The sequence below is a fragment of the Dendropsophus ebraccatus genome, chromosome 10, assembly GCF_027789765.1.
Source record: "Dendropsophus ebraccatus isolate aDenEbr1 chromosome 10, aDenEbr1.pat, whole genome shotgun sequence".
NCBI lineage: Eukaryota > Metazoa > Chordata > Amphibia > Anura > Hylidae > Dendropsophus > Dendropsophus ebraccatus.
The window spans coordinates 14,386,084-14,403,853 of record NC_091463.1 but is presented as its reverse complement, the minus strand read 5'-3'; the positions used below and the strand labels follow the sequence as shown (position 1 = coordinate 14,403,853).

The 17,770-nt window shown below is 43.5% G+C and overlaps 1 protein-coding gene and 1 long non-coding RNA gene across 4 annotated transcripts in view; one reads left to right on the top strand and one right to left on the bottom strand.

Annotated features, from left to right (window-relative positions):
* The window catches only part of RALGPS1 (Ral GEF with PH domain and SH3 binding motif 1), a 309,463-nt gene that overhangs the window by 191,967 nt on the left and 99,726 nt on the right, over window positions 1-17,770 (bottom strand). For all 3 annotated transcript variants that reach the window (XM_069986819.1, XM_069986820.1, XM_069986821.1), the window contains exons 7-8: window positions 17,252-17,341; window positions 14,424-14,516 (exon numbers count right to left, since the gene is read on the bottom strand). In XM_069986819.1, the coding sequence (XP_069842920.1) occupies window positions 14,424-14,516; window positions 17,252-17,341 (183 nt within the window). The remainder of the gene's footprint in view (window positions 1-14,423; window positions 14,517-17,251; window positions 17,342-17,770) is intronic.
* On the top strand, window positions 7,464-15,356 carry LOC138803009 (uncharacterized). The gene is made up of 3 exons (XR_011364843.1): window positions 7,464-7,571; window positions 14,311-14,519; window positions 14,637-15,356. It is a non-coding gene; the product is annotated as an uncharacterized lncRNA (long non-coding RNA).

Here is a 17,770-nt window from a genome sequence, read left to right as displayed (position 1 = left end):
CCACACTGTGTCCTCTACCTGCCAGATCTTAAATTAGTCAGGCAATGTGTAATACAAGACTAAAAAGAATATAAGCCTTTAGGCCTGAAGCGATTATCGTTCTTACTTGGCCAATTACCGACCGCTCAAGGCCAATAATCATTTCAAGTAACAGGACATGTTGAAAGGTCATGATCAACCGACTTGCACGATGTCAGCTGATCCTGATGTTTCAACATGTTGAAAGATCCCGATTTTTGGGGTAAGTCTGCTGCTTGTGGCCCCAAGTAACAGGAGCGGCGGCAGCAGTAGACTGCCGCTGACTTCAATGGGCCACCCGGACGATCAAAGGATCGACCCCAATGCCCCTCCCACAGTTCCCCGATCACCAATACAATAGGGAAGCTATTCCTCTAAAAATACTGTGAACCTTCTTTGGGTGTTAAAGAGGTTGACTGGAGAATACTTCTTACAGTGAAAAGTGGCCAACATTCGGTCAAAACTAGAGTTGATATAGCGTTTGGCGATATTTTTGTTTACCAGTACTCCCTAGGGCTGCATCCAGATTCTTTAGCCACCGCTAATCAAATGCCACACGCTTGGGTGAGGAGAAAGTCTAGTGTGCTCGAAGTTTGTTCAACTCTAGTAAGAACAGTGGTTCCAATGGAGCCTAGTCCTGCTACACAGAACTTTCTGGTCTCGATAGAAGGAAGCGCCAACTCTACCATCAGTCCAACAGATGTAAAGTTGCCTAATGTCACCTTTGCATATGAATACACTAACGTGTGGCAATGCCAATATTTCACCACAAAAATTGTGAGCCACCTAGAGCAGTGAGCATCTGCATCAGCCAAGAAAATAAATGGCTTTACTGCCTTCCAGTACTTCCAGTGTTTATAATATGTTCTGTGCTCATAAAGTATACAGCTACGCAATAAAGCTATGATATATAGTACTAGGCAGAAGTAAGACCTTGTAGGCAGAAGGAGCTCAGCTGTAGACCCCAGTGTGGACTAATGCAATGGTCACAAGCATCACAAAAGAAAAAGCAACTAGGAGTGTTTTTTTATTACATGCATTGTAGAGATGGAAGCAACTCAGGCTGGAGTCCGATCATTCGGCATTTGATTACCATTGGCTGAAGTTATTGGATGTAGCCCTAGGGACGTTGTTTTCTGCAACTCTGCATCCACTTCATATGTCGATCGTCCTCAAGCATGTTAGGGCCCTATTACACAGGACAATTATTGTGCAAAAAATCGTTAAATTGTTTGAATTGAAACGCTAATCGTTCTGTGTAATTGCAGGCAATGATCGAAAAATCGTTCACATGTCGTTGATTGTTGATTTAGATCTGAACCTAAAATTGTTAATCGTTCACTAATCGTTCGCTGTAATTCCACATTCGTTTGCTCAAGTTCCGCATTTGTTCACTAATCGTTCAGTGTAATAGCACATTGTTCATTGTTTTGCTGGAATCAGGAGTAAACGATCATAGTAACGATCGCAAGAACAATCATAGTAACAATCGTAACTAACGACCATCGTTCTGTGTAATATGGTGAACGATTTCAGGTTAACGATAAAGAATCTCATTTGCAGTTGTTAATCGTTAAAAATCGCTCTGTGTAATAGGACCCTTAGAGTTGCGCTTATCTCTAGATAAGTGAAAGCGACTCTGTACTGACACCTTGCCGCCCCAGAACCACAGACATTGTTTTGGTATTAAGAATCAAAACAACTTTTATCAAGGTGTTGCAGGGTGGGCAGTCAAACTGGCATGACCTAGAGCATCAGTGCCCTAGGCCTGTGGTGCCTCACTTTCCGCCTCGGTTCCCTTTCAGCACACCCCTGGGCTGGATGGTGGCGGGGAGAGAGATGCTGCAGGCCTTGGGCACCATGTCAATATTCTTCTAAATACCCAGGAGACAGGCAGACCCCTAAACGCAGTGCCAGCAATTTGGAGGTGGCAAGGTGCTGGTACTGAGTAGCTTGAAGTCACTGCTGGACCCCTTTAAGAATAAGGATTCACAGTAAGGTTCATACGGGATTTAAATAAAGAAAAAACGATTTAAACCATGCCAGAGCAATTTAGCAGAAGTTAAAAGATTACACAATGTCACACTATTATACTAAAGTGTACATGTCAATGACTTCAGAGTGACCACCATTTCACACCACACAGTAAAGGACACGTACTGAGAACTTCTGTCTGCTATAATAACACATCGTTGCTTGGTTTGTTTCTCTGTCACTAAGCAGGAAAGGTTTTGCATTAAAAGAAAAATTGAGAACGTGCAGATTCACTATGATTGTAAGCGATGTTTCCAAGGCTTGGAGAAATCCCTGTGTGGCAAGTTAAAATTACACTGGGCAATTATCGGTTAGTGGGAGAAGCATCTAATCCGCTAATATGTCCCTAAAGCACACAGGGCACTGAGGATGAGGGAAAGTTTCTTGCCTTCATCCTCTGTGCTGTTTTTAGTATATCAGCAGTATGCTAATGTGGTGTTTTGGTGCACTGGGGGAGGGACTACAACCCTCAGTGCACTGATCTGCCCCTGCCAGAATACTAGTAAGGAGGGGTGGGCTGAGCAGGGTGGAACAGTGCACTGCTATGATGCTAGCGGAAATAAAAAGCCAAGTTTTGTAAAGAAGACACTGACGCCTCCTTCTGGGGGTGCTATACCACATTTCTGTGCACTCTGCTCTTGGCTGTAGAGCTGGTTAAACTATGGGTATTGGGAGGATGTGTCAGTATGGAGGACCCAGCACAGCCATAAATTATACCTCTTGACCTCTATATTTCAATGCCCAGCATGCAATGCTCCATTTCCTCTTTGGGGGTTCAGCTGGTAAACTGAACACTGGCTGCTGGGCTCTCTCACAAACTACCACTGCTGCTGGGCTCTCCCACAAAGGCTGGGCTCTCCCAAAAACTACAACGGCTACTGGGCTCTCCCACAAACTACCTCGAACGCTGGGCTCTCCCACAAACTACAATGGCTGCTGGGCTCTCCCACAAACTACCACGAATGCTGGGCTCTCCCACAAATTACTACGGCTGCTGGGCTCTCCCACAAATTACCACGGTTGCTGGGCTCTCCCACGAACACTGGGCTCTCCTACAAACTACAACGGCTGCTGGGCTCTCCTACAAACCACCACAGCTGCTGGGCTATCCCACAAACTACCACGAACGCTGGGCTCTCCCACAAACTACCACCAATTTCTGAGTTACCGACAGTGGGACAACCTGTAATCAGTTTATCACTATTGGACCCATTCCAACAAAACAAAACTAGACAACATATACAAACCTTATTACTGGTCCTGAATATTTTTTCCTCTTTAAACTACAGTGTAAGTTTCCAACTGATTCTAGAAAGCCAGCACACATATTCGCCTTCTTTGTGATCACGCTTCTTCTGGTGCATGCGAAAACCTGGAAGAAGTAATTTCTGTATTTGTTTCCAGACACTTCAAACCCCACCCGGATGCTGAATTCCAAGGCTTGAACTGATTAAATGTGTTTCTGTAAGAGCTACATCTGAGCTGGATCCTAAGATGGATCATGTGCCGATGGACAGGTGATCCGGGTGCCAGGGCTCATGGGTTTCGTCAATCAATCTGCCTGCTCTGAAGTCTTTCCATGCAGCCATTAAATCTGCTGCAGGCTCTGCAATGTCCGGCGATATCTATGCCATTATTGTTAGAATTTCACTTTAATCTCACAATATTAATGATAGGAGGAAATATACATATGGTAGGAGATCTCTCTCTGATGTTATGGTTTTAATATTCCCACCATGTATCATTTATGTTTCCCTCTGGTAGAATCAATGTCAGCACAGGAGAACCACACAAGGGCAAACAGTGATGAAGCGGATGGGAAGATAGCGACTGATCAGATTTCAGCTCATTTCTTTATGGTGGGTTAAAGGAGTAAAACTGGTTGATGCCCTGTGAGTAGAGATGAGCGAACCTGGAGCATGCTCGAGTCCATCCGAACCCGAACGTTGGGCATTTGATTAGCGGTAGCTGCTGAAGTTGGTTAAAGCCCTAAGGCTATATGGAAAACATGGATATAGTCATTGGCTGTATCCATGTTTTCAACACAACCTTAGAGCTTTATCCAAGTTCAGCAGCCACCGCTAATCAAATGCCGAACGATTGGGTTCGGATGGAATAGAACCCGAACCCGGTTCGCTCATCTCTACCTGTCTTTCCATGCGTTGTGCCATTAAAGCAGCCGCTAAATATCCTGCATAGGGATGGTCCAAAACTGCCGAACGTTCGGCATCAGATTCCCGCTGTCTGCCCGCTCCGTGGAGCGGGTGGATACAGCGGGAGGACCGCCTGGAAAACTGGGATACAGCCTATGGCTATGGCTGTATCCCAGTTTTCCAGGCGGTCCTCCCACTGTATCCACCCTCTCCACGGAGCGGGCAGACAGCGGGAATCATTACCGAGAGTTCGGGTTCGTACGAACCCGAACCGAATTCGGTTCAGACCATCCCTAATCCTGCAGGTTCTGCAATGTCCGGAAATGTCTATTCCATTAATAAAACTGAGAGTTTTATTATTTATTTAAAAAAGGCATGTGCACGGAACACGCTAGATGTCGTACAGTTGCCTTGGTAACCTGAACACCCAGCGAGAGCTGCGTCTCTCCATGATGAATTGTGCAGAGTGCGGGGCACAGCAACTCTAAAGGTACACTTTAATTCCTGTTGCTTACATAGCAGTCCCCCCCCCCCCCATGTCAAGAAAGTTGGATATCAACATGCCCATTTTACCCAGGCAAGATAAACCGCTGCCATAGATGTCTACGAGCAGTCCACTCGCCTCTACTCATTCCAAACACACAGGCGCCCGCTGAGTGCAAGTGAATGGAGGGCTGAGTAACATCGCTAGATACAGTGTATAGCGGCTCAACTTCCCTAGATGATATAAACACTACTAGGTGCAGCTTCACAGAAAACCAACTGAGACGTCCGCATGTGTTTAGATAAGTAAGGGTACATTTAAACACAGCAGATTTGTTGCAGACGTTTCTTTCACTGTCTGATTCGGCTAAATGGGACTTACAGAAATCCTTGAGTCTACTTCCAAAATTTCTGCAACAAATCCACCCTAAACACAACTTCCTTTGGTCTACGTACAGTATAATAAATATCCCCTGTCCCACTGGAAGGTCTCATGCACACATTTCCATAAAATCACAGAACGTGCGGATCATGAAGGTGTACGGTGGAGTCGCAGACCTTCCGTCATCATGTAGCGTTATGATGCCAGGGGCACCGATAGTATTTAAACTCTCCCAGGACCGTGCAGAGCTAAGTGGCTGTACAGTCCTGCAAAGATTTAAATACTGGAAATGTAAAAAGTTTTGATCGGTTGGGGTCTGAACACTGGGGAGAACGAGCCGGGAGAAGAATGTGATAAGTGCGGTCCTCTTCCAGCTCTGTCTCATGCTTCCAGGAGATGATCCTGGCACGGATCAATGGAACGAAGGACCCCCTTGTGGCTGAGCGCGGGTGACTTGTATTCCGATGCTGAATAGGAAATGTCGCGGTTGTAGTATAAATCCCGCAGACTACTCCAGTACAAAAAATGGACTTTATTATACGTTGACGTGTTTCGGCCTGTACATACTATCAAGCGGGGAGGGGACGCGCTGCAGCACAGCTCTATCCCTGCTCATTCTGACGATCGGCACGGTTCTAAACACTCATACTGGGACCGATCAAAAATTTTGACATGTCTCGATGATGCGTCAAAAGTTTTCTATGATATACTAAAGTAATCTTGCAGAAAATAGCAAAAAAAAGTAATGGACTTAAAAGGCTGGGGTTATGCATACTGGGGTTAACATGGCAGACAATGATAGCAACTCCCAGTTAGTGAATAAAGAAAAGGTCTCTGCACTACAAAGCACTGAAGGAAAAGGCTCCACAAACAAAATACACAGGAGGATTGAAGAGCACAGTGAGGTTCTTCTTTCTCTTTCACTAGAAGAACATGGTAACATTACTAGTGCCCTTTCGTCACGCTAACACCTTCACATATGACCTCCCCAGTTCATTACATCCAAGAGAAATCACAGCAGTCCCTACCAACCAAGCACTGGTTAGAGTGTATTTGGCAGTCATCTGCTTCGCTATAAAGGCCACAGCGCATTATGTAGAGTCACAGCTTTGCCAATAGGCTATAAACCAAAGCTATCCAAACACAGAGTTACATGACGACTCGTGTACGTATAAAGCCAGGAATCCAGAAACACAATCAGCGGACGTGACATGGACGTCTATTTATGGCTCCCACAGCTCCGTAAATCTGCTTCTCATTTACAAATTATTACCATGAATAAAAGAAAAAAACTAGGATTAAACAGATTTTCTTAGTTCTAAATGTAAGGCGAAGAAACGCAGACTGTGCGACCGGTTATAGGACGGGAGAAGATAGAAGGTCTCCTCCGGTATCAGACTATTCACACATCGTGGAGGAAGAAGGATGAGGGGAATGTTTATGAACTAGAAGGACAAGAAGGGGTTACATGGATAGTATATATAAAAAGTATATAGTATATACTAAGATTGTACTGAGGCCAGGACCTTATAGAAATAGACAATGCAGCATACCTGGGATTGGGGCTATGGGGACAATGATATTTATAGCCGCTGATAATCTGTGCTTGACTTTGCATTACAGACACTTGTTCATGTAATTATTTCAGGAGGACACACGATTTTTGCAGCTGAAATTTTCTTTTAAAGTCAAATTTTAAAGGGGTAGTTCACCAAAAAGTTTTTTCTTTCAAATCAACTGGTGCCATAAACTGCCAGAGATTTGTAATTTACTTGTATTAAAAATTCTCCAGTCTTCTAGTACTTTTTAGCTGCTGTATGTCCTGCAGGAAGCGATGTATTCTTTCCAGTCTGACACAATGCTCTTTGCTGCCACCTCTGTCCATGTCAGGAACGGTCCAGAGTAGTAGCCAGTTGTATTAAAATATTTTTTTTTGTGAACTACTCCTTTAAGTCTTATTTAGGACCACTTTCCATCATTGCCTACAATTACCATTTCATCGAGACGAATACAACATCAGCACCTTGCCTTGCACCCTGATAACATGCAGCCATCTTTGAAGGTACTTTTTACCCCACACAGTGCTAACATCTGTATACTAAGGCGCAAGGTGTACAGACTGGGAGCACATTGACAATACCGAGCCCTTGTACCTGCAGTGAAATCAGCATCGTGCAGATATCGTGTTTCCATGCAGATCATTGATCTATTACAGTATCCTGCCTAATATTCATTCAAGTGCCTTGGCACAAGCGCTGGTAACCTGAGAGGGCAGAGTTTGTGCCCAGACATTCTTTGTGCAGATGAGGCGCAGCCAGGGTTCTCTACCTCTCTCTATGAATGGTCAGTACTTGTAGACCAGACGACACAGCTCGGCTGCTTTGGTTACCGGCCATAGCAGAAGTTAGCAAACTGATGTTATCTTCAAACAAGCTGTGAAGTTCAAAGCCGGGCGCAGCACTGGAGGCGGCGGACTCGGGATTGCTATGACTTCCATCGAGGTATTTCTTCAGGTGCCTCTTCCATTACTCATGCCGTCCTTTGGGGCTGACATGGCCTTTAACAATCCGTGCTATAGTTCTGCTGCCCGGGGGTGTAATACAGGAGTATCCAGGGCTGATCTGTGTTGTATCTAAAGGCGACATAAACTGCAACAGTGAACTTTCCCCAAAACGAGGTGTACATTTACATCCCATAGAAGTGCTCCCTAACCTAGTGTCAGATGTCTGAGGATAGGGGCTGCCGCCAAAGACATTAGGGAACCATGTCTGCTTTCCTTCCGATACAGCGCCTCTCTCGTCTTTGGGCTGCTGTGTCCCCTAATGTACAGACTAAGGGCCCCATTCCACCCGACGATTATCGTTCACATAATCGTTAACGATTAACGATCTCAAACGACCGATTTTGCGAAAGACCTGAAAATGTTCACTCATTTCCACGAAACGATAATCGTTACTTATGATCGTATTTGCGATAGTTTTTTCTTCGCTATTGCGTTCGTATCTACTGCGAACGGCCGAACGACGTCTTATTCAATGCGAGCGATTTGCGAACATTTTGCAAACGAGCAACGATAAAAATAGGTCCAGGTCTTATAAAGCGATCAACGATTTCTCGTTCGGTCATTAATCGTTAACTGCATTTCAACCGAATGATTATCGTTTAGATTCAAACGATTTAACGATAATCTACACGATAATCGTCCGGTGGAATAGGGCCCTAATAGTCTTTAAGCTGATGCATGCGAGCAGGGCCCTCACTCCTCATGTATGGATAATTATATGTAGATCTCTGTAATGTCTGATTTTTGTCTATGTATGTACCCCAGAGTTGTAAAGTGCTGCGGAATCTGTTGTCGCTATATAAAATTATTAATAATAATAATAATAATAATAATAATAGTATTATTATAATAGCTCTGTTACATTAAAGGGGTAGTGCAGTGCTACACATTTATTCACTAAATAACACACATTAGAAAGTTATACAACTTTGTAATGAGTGTTATTTAAGTGAATGGCCCCCTTCCCCGTGTTCCCCCCCCCCCTCCGGAAGTGTGATGCTTTATACTCAACGCATTACTGTCGACCCCCTGGCCACCATCTTGGGACAATAAAGTAATCTTCCGGAGGCCAGCCGGACCGCTCCAGCCGACAGTAATGCGGTGAGTAAATTGCACCACACTTCCGGGGGTGGGGGGAACACAGGGAAGGGGGCCATTCACTTAAATAACACACATTGGAAAGTTGTATAACTTTCTAATGTGTTTTTTAATGAATAAATTTGTAGCACAGCACTACCCCTTTAACAATAGAGCTAATCTGCAATACCACACCCAGACACTGGACACATGTTCAGAAGAAAACAACTATGATATTTATATGCCCTTTAAGGGGGACCGGTCACCTCTCCTCTCCATATCCAATCGGTGGTGACAGGTTTCCTTTAAATTGTTGGTCAATCCAGAACAAAGTGGTTGTATTCCTCCACCAGACACTGTATGGCTATGTACCGTAAAGCACTGTATTTAGTTACTAACCTTTTACATAGGCTACCACAATGCTTTGTGTTGCAGTCACATTTACCTGTTTTGTATTACACACTGTATAATGGAGCCCCATGCTGGACGCACCCTTTAATCCTAAAGAAGGGTATCAGCTTATTATGAAATATTACAATGTAACACAGGGAAACAACCAGCAATCTTTTATCACTCGTGAAACATTTTGTACAATCCGGAGCTCATGCTATCAGGACGTTAGAAGCGACAGATTTACATAATCCAGGACCTGAGCCAAGAACGCAGCCGGGAAGCCTAGCGACTATTTATAGGCAGCAGTGATATCGGCCTCGCTCATTTGTTACATGTTGATAATGGAGGACAATACTAGCGGAGACACAGGGACATTAAGGTTATCACTTCAACATACTAGTGGAGGACGCCGATTGAGCAGTCAGTGTATGGATGCTTAGGAATGCAGTCAATGACTGGCTGCTGATATAGACACTTATATAATAGAAAATATACATGTTACAGACCCAAACCTAGGGAGCATTGCAGAGGTTTTGTTTTATTTTGCCCATTTGGGCGGGGGGAGCAAATATTCATAGCTGAATCTACAGAAAGTAAGGATCTGCCATACCCAATGCCTGCATAAGGGTCCTTTTACACGGCCGTGGAAGGACACAAGCAGAATACCCCTTTAAATGGAATGGAGCCACCTAGTTGTTAATTCATTGACACAGTTAATAGAGGAAAAACAGAGGAACAGCACAATATACAATCCTAAGGAATGATGTTCTAAAATGTTACTTTATGGGAAGTTTCAAGAGAAGCGAGGGGTCATATTTAAGTGATTCTAATCCTTGTATATCTGCTCCTTTATGGTCACTTATGGTGACCTATAAAGTTCTCGCTTCATAACAAAGACAGGATTAACCATAAGATGTTGATAGTGAGTGGCTCTTTCCTGAATGGTAATAGAGAGATTCCATATGGAGCTTCTACAATCACATCAGACCACGAAAGACTAAAGTCGGATCTTATTCTGGTAACGGGAAGACATATTTGGGGTCTTATCATAACTTGGTGCTTTAATATGTAACCAGCAAAATAGTCGGGATTCTTAGAAATAGCTTACCGTGCCAGTTTCCGAACATATGTTTTTAGTATACATTTCCATTAAAAAAAAAAAAAAAAATAATCAAATTTTCAGACTAAACAAATGTGAGCATTTAGTCTCATGGTGGCTGCACGATCTTTGCTTTACAAGTTTAATATCCTATCACCAAGGAGAGAGTGGACTACAGAGTCACTCACACCTAATTCTCCCTATATACAGATCACATATAGCAGTCTATTCACAGCTTGTAACCCATACTCGGGGACAGTCACGTCCTCTAATTAAAGGGATTTCCCCACCATAGAAGGTGAAGACACATGACTCGGATATGTCGGCTGTTACTGATGGGTGAGGGTCTCAGTAGTAAATCACTTTGTATGAAGGGAAAATCCATTTAATTACCAAAACCAATGGTAACCAAAGGAAGGGTCAGACTTGAGGAGAACAGAACCTGTAAAGAGCTGTGCTACCAATACCACCCATCCCCTTTTCTAAGGATTAGTTTATGATCACATGGGATCTCACCACAGGGTACACCAATGATCTCGGGAAAGGGATTCCTGACTCTCCCATGGTCAATGCATACAGTGGTGGTGATCCCCTGGGATCATGTGTTGGAGGATCAACCGATCACTTGCTAATTGGTAAAGTGTGACGCCACTCCGATAGTGGATGGCCGAGATACAGACGGACCTTAGGAAGTTACTTTGTGACGCCAGTGCCGGTTGGGCACACAGACGTGATAGCATGCCTGCTTTTAGTTTATAAAGGCCAGTTGTACCCTTTTCCCCTGTGAACAGTGTTCTGCCGGGTTGCTACCGGGTCCCTTGGGATTATGTCACGGATGGCCAGAGTGGGGTAGTGACCCTCCCGGACTTGATAGTACTTTTGAACGAACACTGGATACAGCAACTAGATCTGTGATAGGAATATAGCGAGTAGTACAGTCGTGCTGACTGAGAAGCATGTTGAGAGATATAAAGGATCACAGTAGCAGAGAGGAGGATGTCGTGAGAGTGTCAATACTGTGCTCTGCCGGGATGTTGAAGGATTAGGTAAAAGGATACTTAACCCTTTAAGGACATGGCCTATTTTCGTTTTTACGTTTTCGGTTTTTCCTCCTTGTGCATAAAAGGTCATAGCACTTGCATTTTTCCACCTAGAAACCCACATGACCCCTTATTTCTTGCGTCACTAATTGTACTTTGCAATTACAGGCTGAATTTTTGCATAAAGTACACTGCGAAACCAGAAAAAAATTCAAAGTGTGGTGAAATTGAAAAAAAAAACGCATTTCTTTTATTTGGGGGAAATGTGTTTTTACGCCATTCGCCCTGGGGTAAAACTGACTTGTTATGCATGTTCCTCAAGTCGTTACGATTAAAACGATATATAACATGTATAACTTATATTGTATCTGATGGCCTGTAAAAAATTCAAACCGTTGTTAACCAATATACATTCCTTAAAATCGCTCCATTCCCAGGCTTATAGCGCTTTTATCCTTTGGTCTATGGGGCTGTGCGAGGTGTCATTTTTTGCGCCATGATGTGATCTTTCTATCGGTACCTTGATTGCGCATATACGACTTTTTGATCGCTTTTTATTACATTTTTTCTGGATTTGATGCGACCAAAAATGCGCAATTTTGCACTTTGGGATTTTTTTTGCGCTGACGCCGTTTACCGTACGAGATCAGGAATGTGATTAATTAATAGTTCGGGCGATTACGCACGCGGCGATACCAAACATGTTTATTTATTTATTTATTTGTTTACTTTTATTTAAAACCTGGGAAAAGGGGGGTGATTCAGACTTTTATTAGGGGAGGGGGATTTTTACTATTAACAACACGTTTTTTTTTTTTTTTTACACATATACTAGAAGCCCCCTGGGGGACTTCTAGTATATACACTTTGATCTCTCATAGAGATCTCTGCAGCATAGATATGCTGCAGAGATCCATGAGATCGGCACTCGTTTGCTTTCGGCTGCTGCAGCCGGAAACAAACGAGTGCCGAGCCGAGGACGGCGCCATCTTGGACGCGTCCCCGGCCGGCATCAGTAACGGAGATCGCTCCTCCGGGACAAGGTCCCGGAGGAGCGATCTCCCCCACTAGACACCAGGGAAACGTTGCCTCCGGTAATCGGAGGCAGCTGTCAACTTTGACAGCTGCCTCCGATTAGCTAATTAGCGGGCACGGCGATCGGACCGTGCCCGCTAATAGCGGCGGTCCCGGGCTACACGCGGCACCCGGGATCGCGGCACTTCAAAGCGGGGCCGCCGCGCGGCCCCGCTTTGAAGTGCTAATGAGGACATAGGACGTACCGGTACGTCCTATGTCCTTAAGAGGTTAAAGCGTAACTGTCATGTTTTTTTTTTTATTGCAGAAATCAGTAGTATAAGCGATTTTAAGAAACTCTGTAATAGGTTTTATCAGCCAAAAAAGCCTCCTTCTGTACTCAAGAAGCAATGTCCCAGCCTCCCCCCCTGACTTCTTATCTGTGCATTATCAGGCAAACACGTCTTCATTACAGAGAAGCCAGTGAAGACGGCTCTGCTCTCTCCATTCTATCCTTATGGAGGGGGGAGGGGCTGGGGGAGATGAGGGAGCAGGAAGATGTGACATGAAGGTCAGCCGTTTGTAGACTGTCTGGGCACCTAAAACGCAGGATTCTGGGGTCAGAAAGGTCAGTGCTTATCTATGAACTTACTGAGAGAAGATTGCAGGGTGTTGTACTGTGCAGGACTGCTCCGTGCTCAGTCACTCCTAACAGCCACTCCCCTCTCCATAGCCACATAATGGACACAGAAATCCTGCTTCTTCTGCAGTGAGGGGGGAGGCTGGGAGATTGCTTTTTCAGTACAGAAGGAAACTCTTTTGATTTATAAAACCTATTACAGAGTTTCCTAAAATCGCTTGTACTATTGATATTTAATGTTTTAAAAAAAATGACCCTGAAATGACGCTTTAAAGTTACGCTTTAAAGAAGAGAATACTTGTGCCCGTGTATTGACCCTTTGGGTCTTCACACCACCTAATGCCCACCAGTGTCGAGTGACCCGTTGTATGAGGGTGATACAAGGCCCCAGACCTTATTACCTTAAATGAGCGGAATGCTAAGGGTTCCCTGCTGACACCCGCGATGCGAGATAGAGTTCCTAGGCCTTAACAACTTTGCTCTATCCGGATCAGTTCCTAGTTTACTGCTGTCTGTGAATACTGTCCTGTTCTGTGACTCTCCTAGTCCACGACGTGGGTTTAGGTTGTCTCTGACTTGTCCTCTCCTATAGGAGTTTAGCACTGCATAGTTTCGTATAAAGTAATCTAATGAGAAAGGTAAGCCACAGACAGTTCTAGAGTCGGCTTATATCTCCCAAGGCAAATGTGACCAGGTGGCAAAACTCCAGCACACTGGACCCTTCTCTTCATCATCTGTTGGTGGAGAGATGGCAGGATGCCATACTCTTTAGAGAGTTGGAGGGTTTGCACGGCTTTAGCCAAGAGGTATATAAGGCCCTTTAGCATGGATGTAAACATAGTTTTGGAGTTGTCTTGTTCATATAACTGTGTATTGCTGGGATCCATGTGCTTGCTATGAAAACCTATCCTGAAGAATGGGAAGAAATTCCTGCAATAAACCTGCCACATATGAAGTAAACCCTAACATCATATAAGCTTTTCCTGGAATGTTCCTTCTGCCTTTCTGCAATGCTGTGTTCTGTGGAAATACTAAAAGTGCTAATGATACATGCCAAGAAAGCGGTAGGTTGCTGCCAGCTAATGCAGAAGTGACGGATCCACGTGTCATCCGGTCTGACCATTGTAAGAGCCGGTATTTATAGTCTCTTGATCATATTCATACAATCTGATATTACTGTAAATGTTTCTTTTCCACTTCCATATTCCTTTGTTTGTTTTTTTCATTTTTTATTGTACTTATAGAATATTTCTACATCTCTGAATGGAACAATTTAAGCGGCTGTAGACATTAATAGGATGAGGACACAGACTGTACATGAATGAGCCACGTGTACACCGTTCACACCTCTATTCGGGGAACACTGAGGCCGAGCTTTTACGCTAAAATAATATTTGTCATGTATTAATTTCAGGCTCAAATGCTGCGCTTTATTAAAGGGAGACCAAAAGGAGTGAGACCTGACAGATTCTGTACAGCTGAGAAACCTGTCGGACAGAGATTAATAGGAGATATTAAAGGACTTACAGCCCAGGTCTTGGACAGCCTGAAGATGGGCGCACTCTGCAGTGCCGACACTACCGACATCAGCGAGTGCAGGTTATTCAGATCCAATAGTTTCTGGTAAAAATACAAGAATAACAAACAATTTAATATAATATTAAATATTATTAAACTAAATACTATTCACAGTAATATTTCAGCAATAGTAACAAATTTTAATGTTCTTCCTTTTCCCAGAACAAGAATCTCAGTGGTTCTGAAGAATAAGGAGGCGTTTGATACTGAAAATCTGGGATTGCAATCATCATTTAGGACACAGAAGTTCAATCATTTTCCAGTCTTATTACACTCGCTGACTAAAAGACGTTAGAGGATCGGTATTAGTGTATTAGAGAAACTCGGGGCAAAAAAGGGAGGGCAGAGGGTGGTGGAAACATAATAAAGAAGCGATACTTAAAGGAGAAGTCCAGCGATTTCTAAAAGCTGGCAGGGGAGAAATTGATTACAAGTAACAACTTACCTCTCCCCGTGCCCCCAGTGATAGTCAGGAGTGGCCCCAGGAAGCCAACCGGGATCTCCACGTCAAGACCCGGCTGATGGACTGGCCACTTAGGCTGTCAAAACCTGGTGGAAAATTACTTCCGGCAGGGGTCCCGAGGACGGTCCAGCTGCTCACTGGAGGCACAGGGAGAGTTAAGTTCCTACTTGTAATCAATTTCCACCATCCCCCTGCCGGCTGCTGGCTTTTAGAAATCACTGGACTTCACCTTTAACAGCCCCCGTTGCTGCCAAAGCACCACCACTCATTTTTACCCTCTGGTCTCCAGTATAACCTGGATTCCTGTGTCATCACAGCGCAGCAGTAAATACCCACCTGGGCAGTGTACTGCAGTTTTTCTGTACTTATCAGCTGCTGTATGTCCTGCAGGAAGTGGTGTATTCTTTCCAGTCTGACACAGTGTTCTCTGCTGCCACCTCTGTGTATGTCAGGAACTGTCCAAGCAGGAAAGGTCACTGTGTCAGAATGGAAAGAAAACACCACTAACTGCAGGACATACAGCAGCTGATAAGTACTGGAAGATTTTAAAATATAAGTAATGTACAAATCTGTATAACTTTCTACATTTTCACAGGTGTACCCCTTTATTATATTAAATTCTAAGAAAGAAATTACTAGGACTGATTTAGCGCTTTACTGTTTTTTTGTTTTGTTTTTACAACGGACGTTCTTTGGGGGAAATATGTAGAAATGGAAAAAAGATTATGTTTGTCTGTACAGATAATAAAACCAGTGATTTATTAGATGCAAATCAGTTCCTGTCAGAAGTTGTTACTTGCCGCAGCCGGTGTGTTTATAGTTATGTCAGTAGATCAGTGAAGATCTGCAATTATTCATATGGCCAATCTGAGGCTGCATGAAGGTTTTCTTTCAATGTTTGAGCCCTAAGAAGTCAATGGTTGATTTTATATGGGTTACAAGTTACCATGATGTATATTGGGCTGCTGGGAAATCCTACTGCATTATTAAGGACAGTTACTGGGCCTTACAGAGTAGTTATGGGCTCCCTACTATTATATACATTTGTCAGATCCCCTCCTAACACATGCTCATGGTTTACTTGATTTATACATCGTTCAATATGAGATATTTCCATAGAGGATTCATGACAATTACCTGGGAGAGGTTACAATAATTCCAGTAAAATGGAATACAAAAACACAGATGTTGTGTCCCCAATGGACAGAACGTAATAAAGAAATCATAACAACAAACTAAAATACAAGACCATGGCGTATACATGCTAATATAGCCAAACTAAAGCTGCCGAAGGATTGTAGATGAATTGTACTACCTGATGTAAGTCAATCCCTTACATGTAAAAAATAAAATAAAAAATAAAAAATAAAATATTGTATATATATATATATATATATATATATATATATATATATATATATTACACACACACACACATACATACATATATACTACAATGCTGCAAAGCTGAGAAGTTAAGCTGTCTGGGAACAGCTATGGGTATTATACTGGCTGCCACCAAGACATCTCTTCTAAGACTAAGACAACTCATTTTGTGCACAATGTATGAATCCTTTATTTTTTTATCATGTATGTGTAATATTGGCAGATTATATGGCCTGTAGATTTCTGCCCCGGTGTGAGGAGGTGAGGATGGCTGAGAACTTTTTTTTAATGGTTAAAGTGGACCGCAATCTAAAGAGAAAAACAACTTTTAACATGTCAAACGTTCTGGCATGCAGAGACCCCCGCCAATCCGATATGACAAGACGTGTAGAGCTGAGCGCTGCTTCTCCCTGCTCTGTGCACCAGACAGGAGACGGGCCTGGAGACTTTCTATTGTAGTCCATCTCCTGTGGACAAAGCGCACACTTCTCCCCTCACTCGTTATAGAACACCATGATGATGATCCCAACCAATCAGAACTTCAAATTCCTGATTCCAACCAATCAAAAAGTCTAATGTGTTTTTTAATGACAGGTGGAAGACCTGGAAATGACTGTAACCATACCGTTTGTTAACCATTAGAGATAAGCGAACCTGGAGCATGCTCGAGTCGATCCGAACCCAAACTATTAGCGGTGGCTGCTGAAGTTGGATAAAGCTCTAAGGCTATGTGGAAAACATGGATATAGTCATTGGCTGTATCCATGTTTTCCAGACAACCTTAGAGCTTTATCCAACTTCAACAGCCACCGCTAATCAAATGCCGAACGTTCGGGTTCGGATGGACTCGGTTTTTTCCTCATCTCTATTAACCATACCTACCATATTGGATGTGGAGAACACCATAACATACACTATAAAGTCTCACCTTGGCTATCTTGATAAAATGGCTCAGTATTTCAGCTCTGATCTTTAGTGTCTGTGTTGTTAGGATTTCTCGGACAACCCAGAAACTGACCTACAACGAAACAAGCAAAAGAGTAAGGTTAGACAGAGTGCGGACCGGGGGTGGCAAACTCAGGCCCTCCAACTGTTACAGAACTACAACTCCCATCATGCCTGGACAGTCAAAGCTAAGGCCTTCCAGCTGTTACAAAACTACAACTCCCATCATGCCTGGTATGGAGCTTTAGCTTTGGCTGTCCAGGCATGATGGGAGTTGCAGCAGAAGACACTGACAGATGTTCCCCTGATGCTGGCGTGCACTCGGTATATAAAGTGCCGGTCTCACTGATGCAGCTACTCATCACTTTCAGTACGTTTTTTTGCATCCATCGCTTTATTTATTTTTTTCTGTGGTAGAAACGCTCATTCTAAGGAAATCACAACTAATGAATTAGAAAATAAATAAACTTACATTGATTTAAACCACAAAGCATTGTATAAG